This window comes from Barbatula barbatula (assembly GCF_947034865.1).
Source record: "Barbatula barbatula genome assembly, chromosome: 16".
Classification (NCBI taxonomy): domain Eukaryota; kingdom Metazoa; phylum Chordata; class Actinopteri; order Cypriniformes; family Nemacheilidae; genus Barbatula; species Barbatula barbatula.
The window spans coordinates 11,463,541-11,474,196 of NC_136779.1; the positions used below are offsets into that span (position 1 = coordinate 11,463,541).

The following is a 10,656-nucleotide window of genomic DNA, read 5'->3' on the forward strand; positions in this document are numbered from 1 at the left end:
CCGTCTCAGCATCAACGAGCACCGCAAGCACAAACATCACGCCTCCTTCGCCTACGGTGAACGCCAGTCCCATGGCCAAACCGGCGCCCTTCTCTGGCTCGGCGGAGGATTGCAACGGATTTCTACTCCAATGCTCGCTGGTCCTGGAGATGCAATCGCACCTGTATCCTACAGAGAGATCCAAAGTGGCATTCATCATTTCCCAGTTATCTGACAAGGCTCTCCGGTGGGCAGAACCCCTGTGGTCTCAAGACCATCCTATTACGCGCTCCTTCTCTGGATTCGTCGATCACTTCAAGGAGGTGTTTGGAAAACCCTCGTGGGATTCGGCAGTAGGTGAACAATTATATCAATTGAAGCAAGGTTTGAACCCGATAACGGAGTATGCCATAAAATTCCGTACTCTAGCCGCCGCGAGTGGGTGGAACGAACAAGCCCTGTTGACATCATATCGTCAAGGATTGGATCCTCAGGTGCGATTGCATCTCGCTGCATACGAGGACACCATCGGGCTAGAGCGTTTCATACAGCTGTCTATACGATTCGCCACTCGTATGCAGTCGTGTGTGGAAGAACAACAGGGCCAGCAATCCCACATGCCGGTCCTCCGCCGACCAGATTTTGTCAGCCCTCCAGAACCAGCCCCCGAGCCCATGCAAATAGACTCATCCCGGTTATCCATGGCAGAGAGGCAACGACGGCTGACCCAGAATCTGTGTCTATACTGTGGAGCATCGGGACATTACATCACTGAATGTCCCATCCGTCCTCCGCGACCAGTGGTGAGTGCCGTCATCCCTTCTCTTCGTCAGATGAAACCCCTCACTACCACTGTCACGCTTACTGTTGCTGGTGTATCTTTTACAGTTGTCGCCCTCCTCGACTCTGGGTCAGCCGGGAACTTCATCTCGGGGCCTCTCTGCCGCCAGCTCAAACTCAAGACGAAAGTCACCCCATCCGTCTATCAGGTCAACTCGATAACTGGAAAACCCCTCAGTCGCCGCCATGTGCGTTCCTTCGTGGGGCCGCTACAACTAACAGTGGGACTTCTCCATGAGGAACAACAATATTTGCTGGTTCTGGAGGAATCCACCGCTGACATCATCCTAGGGCGCCCGTGGTTGGAACAACACAGTCCAGTGATTTCTTGGAGGACCGGGGAAATCTTAAAGTGGGGTGAAGACTGTTTTCCAGAATGTTTCAACGCGCTTCCTGTGCCCACAACGGTACCCCTCTGTTCCACATCTATCGAGAGTCCTGTTGAGAAGCGGTCCATAGACGTCCCTGCCTGTTATAATTCTTTCAAGGACGTCTTCTGCCCCACACGTGCCTCCAAGCTTCCTCCACACCGGCCATGGGACTGTGCCATCGATCTGCTGCCGGGTGAGCCAGTGCCCCGTGGAAGGATATACCCACTATCACGACCGGAGGAGAAGGCCATGGAAGAATACATCAAGGAGGCACTAGAACAAGGATATATCCGTCCGTCTACTTCCCCTGCTGCATCCAGCTTCTTTTTTGTGGCAAAGAAGGATGGAGGACTACGACCTTGCATCGATTATAGAGCTCTCAACAAAATCACCGTAAAATTCCGTTATCCCCTTCCTCTCGTCCCTGCGGCGCTCGAACATCTCCGTGGTGCCACTGTGTTCACGAAATTGGACCTCCGCAGCGCATACAACCTCATCCGGATACGTGAAGGGGATGAATGGAAGACCGCATTCGTGACACCCACGGGCCATTATGAATATCTGGTCATGCCTTATGGATTGGCCAACGCCCCTTCTGTATTCCAGGATTTCATACACGAGGTACTTCGAGAATTTCTCCACAGATCCGTACTCGTCTACATAGATGACATCCTAATCTACTCCAAAGACATGGCTGAACATCGCCGTCACGTTGCGGAGGTCCTCCAACGCCTGAGAAACTTCCAGCTATTCTTGAAAGCAGAAAAATGCTCATTCCACCAATCCTCAGTACAATTCCTTGGTTACATCATTGATCACAGTGGCATCCGGATGGACGAGAGGAAGGTGGAAGCCACTAGGTCCTGGCCCATTCCCACAAATATCAAGCAACTCCAACGTTTCCTCGGTTTTGCAAATTTTTATCGACGCTTCATCCAGGGTTATAGTTCCATTGCCAGTCCCCTCACCCATCTTCTTCGCAACCAACCAAAGTCTCTGTCCTGGTCCCCAACAGCCACGAAGGCCTTCGAAGCTCTAAAGACTGCCTTCACTACTGCTCCCCTCCTCGTCCATCCCAACCCGGAGATCCCTTTCATCGTGGAGGTAGATGCGTCAACCACCGGAGTGGGAGCAGTCCTATCCCAGCAGCAGGGGAACCCTAGTAAACTTCATCCATGTGCCTTCTTCTCCCGGAAACTCAGCCCGGCGGAGGTCAACTACGACATTGGAAACAGGGAATTACTAGCCATCAAGCTGGCCTTGGATGAGTGGAGACATTGGCTAGAGGGTGCTAAACATCCCTTTTTGGTAATAACAGACCACAAAAATTTGGGATACCTCAGAGAGGCTAAACGTTTGAACCCTCGCCAGGCAAGATGGGCACTATTTTTTACCAGATTCCATTTCAATATCTCCTACCGACCGGGATCCAAGAACGTGAAGGCAGACGCCCTGTCCCGTGTTTTCAGTCCTGAAGAGCGAAAGGAGGATTCTGAACCTATTCTCCCAGACCAAGTGTTTGTCAGCCCCATTATCTGGTCAGAAGAAACCTTGCCCGCCTCCAATACCTCCACAAAGGCTCCGCCGGGCTGCCCTCCAGATCTCCAGTATGTCACCCGCACTCGGCGTATCCCCCTCATTCACTCGGCTCACTCCTCTTTGGGCACTGGCCACCCGGGGGTCAATGAGACCCTCTCGCTGCTAAAGGAGCGCTTCTGGTGGCCACGTATGGCATTCGACGTCAGAAGGTACGTGAAAGGATGTCAGGAGTGTGCCATGTCCAAGAGCCCCCGCCACCTTCCTTCCGGCAAGCTCCTTCCTCTACCTGTGCCTAATCGACCCTGGTCACACCTAGGAGTAGATTTTTTAACTAACCTCCCTGCCTCTGAGACACATACCTGCATCCTGGTGGTGGTGGATCGGTTCTCCAAGTCCTGCCGCCTAATTCCATTGAAGGGGTTACCCACCGCCATGGAGACGGCGGAACTCCTGTTTAACCACATATTCCGGTATTTCGGCATTCCTGAAGACATTGTATCCGATCGAGGGCCCCAGTTTATATCTAAGGTCTGGAAGGCGTTTTTCCAACTCCTAGGTGTGACCGTCAGCCTCACGTCAGGATACCATCCACAGTCAAACGGGCAAACAGAGAGGAAAATCCAGGAGATCGGTCGCTTCCTCCGTACCTTCTGCCACGGCCACCAGAACTCCTGGAGCCAGTTCCTCGGTTGGGCCGAGTACGCACAGAACTCGCTTCGTCAACCTTCTACGGGTCTCACTCCATTCCAGTGTGTGCTCGGTTACCAACCGCCGCTGTTCCCTTGGTATGGGGAGACATCGGACGTTCCGGCTGTGGATTTCTGGTTCCGGGAGAGTGAGAGGGTCTGGGACTCAGCACACCAGCAATTACAACGTGCTCGACGACGACGGAGGATGACAGCCGACCTTCGCCGCTCAGACACTCCACCCTTTCAAGTAGGACAGAAGGTCTGGCTGTCTACCCGGGACATCCGTCTTCGTCAACCTTGCAAAAAGCTGAGTCCCAGGTTCATTGGCCCGTTTCCAATAATCCAGCAGATCAACCCTGTCACTTTCAAACTCAAACTACCACCACACTATCGGATTCACCCTACCTTCCATGTATCACTTCTCAAGCCTCACCATCCGTCTGTTTCTGTTTCCCCAGAGTCTGGTGCAACCCCGGAACCCCCCCTTCCACTCATCATGGAGGACGGCGCAGCCTATCTGGTCCAGGAGATCTTGGACTCCCGGCGGCGTGGTGGTCGTCTCGAGTACCTGGTGGACTGGGAGGGGTATGGTCCCGAAGAACGATCTTGGGTACCCAGAGATGACATTCTTGATCCCAACCTACTCGAAGAGTTTCATGTATCCCACCCGGATCGACCAGCACCTCGAGGCAGAGGCCGACCACCACGTCGTCGGGGTCCTCGGCCCTCGGGTGCGGGCCGTGGAGGGGGGGGTAATGTTACGAACACGCCAGGCTCCACCCAAGCATCACGAGCAACCTCCCCCGAGTTCTGATCACGATCACCTGCATCTCATCATCACCTCATCACCACCAGCACTTAAACCACCACAGTTTCCCTCACTCCTTGTCCGGTCTCGTTAACGTCACACGTAAATGTCAAGGACTCCTAAGAACAAACCAACCTGCCTTCCCAGCTCTGGTCTTCCTCCTCGTCATCCTCCTCGTCTCCAGTCTCCTGTGTCCTCCCTGGTTCCAGTTTTGCTCACCCCTAATCCTCCTCCGCGAGGTCCTAAGAGTCGTGGTTTAATAAACCTTTGTTCTGTTTCAGACTTCTGTGCTCCGTGTCTCTCTGTCGTAACAACAGTATATAGAAATATACAGTAATACACATTTGAAAAATGTATTGCATTATATTGCAATTATGTAGAAATATTAAAATATAAATATAACGTTAAAGGAATAGTTCACAAAAATATGCTAAAGTTTGCGAATTTAATAATTGAGTAGGTAGGTGAATAGTGGAAGATCCATTTACACCCGGTTGTTAAAAAAACATGGTTGGAGGATAAAGAGTTGAAATGGCTGAAGGGCAGTCTCTGGGAATAACCGTGAGGTGTACTGCTCTTTACGGAAGGCGTTTAGCCTTGCCTTGTTTCTCTTTCTAATAAACCTTGCATTGGGTTAGTCGCTCAATTCATTCTCTTGTGCTTCGTTCCCACCCTTCTAAATTATGTGGCATCAATGAGATATCACAAACAAAGACTGTTTAGTTGTGCTATCTTATAATCATATAGTAAATGTATGTTAAAGGGTCGGCAATGTTACAGATTAAAACAAAAAGTGTTTTAAAATGTATGAAATGTCTCCGTGTATAGAGTGATGTATGGCTTAGTGTGTTGTAATAGCCTTACACTACAAGCATTTGTCGTTAGAAACCAAACAAATATTTTCAATTATAAAAGAAAACTAAATGTAATTCTAATTTTAACCTAAGGAGATTTCCTAAAACTGAAACAAAAGGCAAAAAGTGGAAACTGCTTTTATATGAAAACATTCACGGCAGAAAACAAGGTAACCGTTAGTTCTCTTTTTTCCTTTGAAAATCATGTACCAAGTCTACTTACACTAGTTAAAGATTATTTAACCTTCAAACTTTTCTGGTATATTTTTTATTCAACAAACAAGTTAAAGATGTTCTTCCCGACCAACCCAGAAGAAGGTTCTCAATAGCCTAACTAACATTCTCAAGTCTAACAGGTCTCAAGACAGAAAGCATGTAGACAGCAGTCTCATTCAAACAATATGCTTTTGTTCCTATCATTTACACATTCATAAATATTGTATCTACATACTGTACCTGCATCAACATTGTTTTGCTAATAGCAGTAAGTGAATGATCACGATAGAAAGACAGTACTGTACTGGGTTTTAACTGTGAGCAGGGTGCAGCAGCAGAAGTTTAACCAGAGGAAATTATTTATCGTCTTTAATATATCGGCCTAAATTTGATAATCTGATACCGATATGGTTGATAATTTATATATGTAATCTATATATGTAATGCTAAAATAAGAAAGAAAGAAAGAAAGAGAAAGAAAATAAATAAATAAAGACGCTATTTGGTGTATTTTCATACATTTTAATATTGTTTGTCAGAAACAATACAAATATGCATATTAATAACCAAAATTATTTCGAATTTATTATATACACAATGTTTTAGCCATTATACAATCCATTTTAATAGTATGTCAATAGGACATACATTTACATTTATGCATATGGCAGACTTTTATCCAAAGCGACTTACATTGCATTGTCCTATACATTTGTTTCTAAGTATCTGCAATCCCCTGGGATCAAACCCACAACCTTACCACTGAACTGTACATGTTATATTTTACTTTTATATATGGAATAATGTGCTTCACTGTTGCAAAAGATAAAAAAAAATTGGCGGCCTTCAAGTAAATTTTAGGGAGTTTGTTTGATTATGGGTTAAATTCTGCGATCGCAAAATCCTGCAGGGATTGTAATCTGTTGATATGCTGGCGTGAATGGTGTCTCCAATCCCAGAATCCCCATTGGAAACACATTCTTTGATCATTTTTAGATTGACATCTTAATAACATGGCACCACAGAGCTCAGAGTGGTCAGACCTACTGTACAGCAAATTTTGACAATTAAATCCACCGCGGCACTGTTTGTTTTTAAAAAAATCAAATCTTATTAATCAGCCTGAATTACAGGACGGGTGGGAGTATAAAGAGTCACTGACACAGTCACAGCCAAAATTCATAACCGAGAAATGAAGCAAAGCTGAGACGCTATTGCAGAACGCCGAGGTTTTTAGGGCAGACAAAACATAAAATCAAAACAGAGAAATAAACAAGTTAAATCTTAGTCATCACAATAATAGAAAAAGTCCTGAACCATATGTCAATGTCTTCTACCCTACAGTTTTCAGTAGATGCAGTTACAGTAATTAACTGTATTGCATTTCTAATTATTCTGTGCTGTAGTGCGGTAGAGAGGATGTCCTCTGAGGAAAAGCTTTGATTTTTCATCCCACACCTCAGTTTCACGTCTGAGATCTCCAGATAATTGGATGCTGTGGTTTTTTTGGTCTGTAGTATTTCCGTTTTTTTTTTTATCCATGCAGTGGATTAGATGTTATCCTATGTGAGAGATGCTTGAAATGACCATAGTCTTCCCATTCCCATTTACGTGTAATTACGGTTCGCCCTAATGATTTGTTTCCATTAATTGTTTCTGTTGTATCAAGGTCGCTGTAATTTGTGTTCATTAGCATCATTCTTGACTTTTGTCCAATAGACCCCCAGATTAAAAACTTAAATGGAATGTATGTGAATCAACCGCTGAAATACAGATCGACACACAAGCTGCAAACTATTATTCTACTCACTTCTTTGTGCTTTGGTTTGCCATCTACCATCATCATTGCGGGTCTTGGCACCTTTACTCTGTGCGCATGAAAAATTCATATGAAATCCTTGTTTCGAATGCATCCATTACCCCAGTACGGGGTCACCTCCCAGAGTAGAATTCCACATCAGAAGCTAAACCATGCATGAACTTTTAAGAAGAATCACCCCAAACTCATTTCTTTTTAAAAAGATGGAGCATATTTGTGACTAGTATTCTGAGTTGCTTGACTTGTTTGATGGACTATGGTGATTTTGTTTAAAATTCCCGATGGGTAGAGTCTTTAACGTTGCTGCAGGGAGAGATAAAATACTGTGGTTATGCAAATTGACTATGAAAACTGAATCTGAAGTGACTTCCCATTCAAGTGTGGACTTTTTATTTATTTTTTCAGCTTTCTACTACGTATATCCAAAGTCATACAGCATGCATGTTTTAGAATGTTGTCATTTTCTAAGTAATATTAGTGACATCGGTTTTTTCTCTGTTTTAGGAGTGAAAGCCGTGTTCGCCGGTCACTACCACAGAAATGCCGGGGGAATCTATGATGGGCTGGATATGGTGGTGAGCTCAGCAATTGGCTGTCAGTTGGGAGATGACACGCATGGCGTGAGGGTGGTGGTGGTTACGGAAGATGAGGTCACCCATCGCTACCATAGCCTGGACCAATTAACAGAAAGAGGAATAGATGAAGACCTGAAGAAACTGCTAGCCTGAATGCTCCACCAACAGTCTGTCATTGTGCAGACACAGTAATTATTAAAAATTGTTTGCATTTTTTTATTCAGTACTGCCCCCAAGGAAGCTATCTCACAGAACAGTCTTTGCATATACTTTACGAAATAAATAAGAATTATGCAAATTAGTGTACATATCCTTGTTTCTGAATATTGTCTGTTCCCTTATGAACTATTGAATGCTTGCAACCATTTGTGATAGTTTTGCATGAGTTCCTGTATTGTCTTGAGTGGCAATTTTTGCATAGTCTTCTGACAAACAGGCGTTAGGTCCCTTAGTTGTTGGACTCTCTTAAAAGGACCACAGTGGGTTTGAGTTCTCAACAGAGAGATGATAGTGAGGGTTACAAAAAAGATAATTCAGCACTATTCAGATTGTCAAGATCAAGTGAAGTACCAGATCCGTAGAGACCAAGATAAGATCAAGAAGAATTTCAGAGCCAACTACTTTCAGCTTACATTGATAGAAAGTAGTGGATCCACAATGACTACTGAAGAAGAAAGTGAAAGTTCTGGAGTGGTCCTCTCTATCCCTGGACCCCAGTGTCCTTCAGGTACTGTGGGGAAAACTCAAACATGCAGTGTATTTAGAGTAAGCACAGAACTTGTGACCTGGGGGCCTTTTGTCATGAGGATTGGGCAGAATTTTCACAAAATAAACAGACTCTGAGTCAGACACATCACGAATGGATGGAAGAAATCGTTCATGCTTAAGGTGACAACACATAATGTTCAGAACGAATTGTATCGAAACTTCAACAGAATAGGTATCTTGGTAAATGTCTATTTCTGAAAATGGTATGTACAGTGATCGGAAAAGTACATCTTAAAGCATACAATGCTTTCTTGCTTTTCGTTGTTGTAACTGTCAAGGCAGTCCAAACCTGGACAAAAGAGTGTTCGTGTAAGTCTTTTTTTATGAAAGTGAATGATGGCCGAGGTGGATTTGTGTTCCACAGAAGAATAACCCAACCTGATCTCATGGAAATGTATACGTATATTACGAGATGGCTAATTCATGTGATATCGTACAATGTGAACCGTACAAAATGTACGACTCGTAGAAAAACCACCCCTAATAATAAAGAGCAAGGTGAATATAGCATAGATTTGTGCTATGTTCAACTCGCTCTCTATTACTTATTACTATTATGGCAATAGTTTACCTTCGCGCGAGCGAACTTTGCATGTAATTTACTTGTGCAAACCGTATAATTCGCGTTTGGTGTGAACGCATCATAAGATCGTGTGAATTCACGTAGAATATATTTTAGCTTTTGTGAGAATTTTAATTTGGGACGAATTAATTTGTAATAATTTCATTGTAGAGCAATTGTGTCTACATGTAAAGCTTTTATGAGTTGTGTTTTAACAGAACAAAAATGACTCTCACCTTCTGAATACATTAGCAAGCATTAAAATCATGAGCCAGTGATACTTTTGATCTTTGATACGTAGATCATGGCTCTCTACACTTTAATCATGCAAATGCGTCTGAGAATTTCTGAAACACTGAAGTTAAATCAGCTCATCATACTAATGGAGAGAGGCAATGCTGTGGTACAATAGTAGTTTAATAGCGCTGGACATCATAGATGACAGTTTGATGAGTTCACTCCTTTCTCCTCTGCTCATTACTCTCTTCCAACTCTGAGAGGAGGAAAGAGGCAATCGCCATGGTAACCGTTGAAGGACGGGGCTACGGTGCGGACTGCGAGTCACTTGCTCCATGGGTGGATCACCACAAACTGACCTCACCTCACATGAGTGACTTCCAGAAGGGTCCAAAAGAGACATTTTCAAAAGACCAAACTCTTCCATCTGTGACCTCGTACTTCATGTGTCCTTCCTTTGTGCAAGCGTGCTTGATGTGTAAAATTGCACTGTTTCAGATCCTCGATTTCTTTTCACGTATTGATGTTTAAAGATGATCATATTCTGTACATGATCGTATTTTTTCCTTGTAATTACATAATATTGATTATAAATGAGATATTTTTGTTATCTGCTTAGTCTTCCTCTTAATTTCATCCACTAACCCTAAACAAAAATGTTTGTACCTATTGCTTGCTAACTCACGGCAAATATCTTGCTCAGTGATGCTAAACAGAAGTTAGCCTATGTCAAGTAACCTTATGTTCCCTCTAGTCCCTTGCTGAAGCATTATTGTATATTGAAAACGTGATCCCATGCTCTTTGTTGCAATCCTCGGGCCCAAGGGCAAGTAATCGGTTCTGTATGTCACTCTTAGACAACATTCAGTACTGAAGGATGTACAACATGATAACAATAATTTGTCCAGGTCCGTGACCACACCATAGTAATGGCTTCATAACAATTGCAATCCTGTAAGTATGTCGTATGCTTGAGCAGATCATGGTCAAACTCAATAAAACGTGACACGTTTCTTCACACACTTAAAGGATCGATGTGAAGATTTTAGTTGCATATAGCGGTGAGGTTGCGAACTCCAACCCCCCTCAAAGCACTACAAAGAACTCACAGGACAAAGTGAGTCAAAAAATGTATTTGTTTCTTTGCCGATGGAGATAACGTATATACGAAACACTCTGAGAAGTTTGTCCATTTAGGGCTACTGTAGAAACAACATGGTGAATGGGACCCACGGGGTATGTACTGTATGTATATAATATATATAATTATATTTAATTATAAATAGATATTATATATCTTGTAGATAGATAATAGCTCATTCTAAGATAATAAAATCATAACTCTTCATTATGTAAGGTCTTTATACACCTCTGAAGACATAGGTATGAAATATTGCAT

General features: G+C 43.8%; 1 protein-coding gene across 1 annotated transcript in view; it reads left to right on the top strand.

The window, feature by feature from the left end:
- Window positions 1-10,278, top strand: part of cpped1 (calcineurin-like phosphoesterase domain containing 1) — a 29,558-nt gene extending 19,280 nt beyond the window's left edge. Inside the window, exon 4 of the mRNA XM_079476982.1 lies at window positions 7,620-10,278. Coding sequence (XP_079333108.1) covers window positions 7,620-7,843 — 224 coding nt within the window. The 3' untranslated portion in view covers window positions 7,844-10,278. The remainder of the gene's footprint in view (window positions 1-7,619) is intronic.
- The last annotated feature ends 378 nt before the right edge of the window (window positions 10,279-10,656 follow it).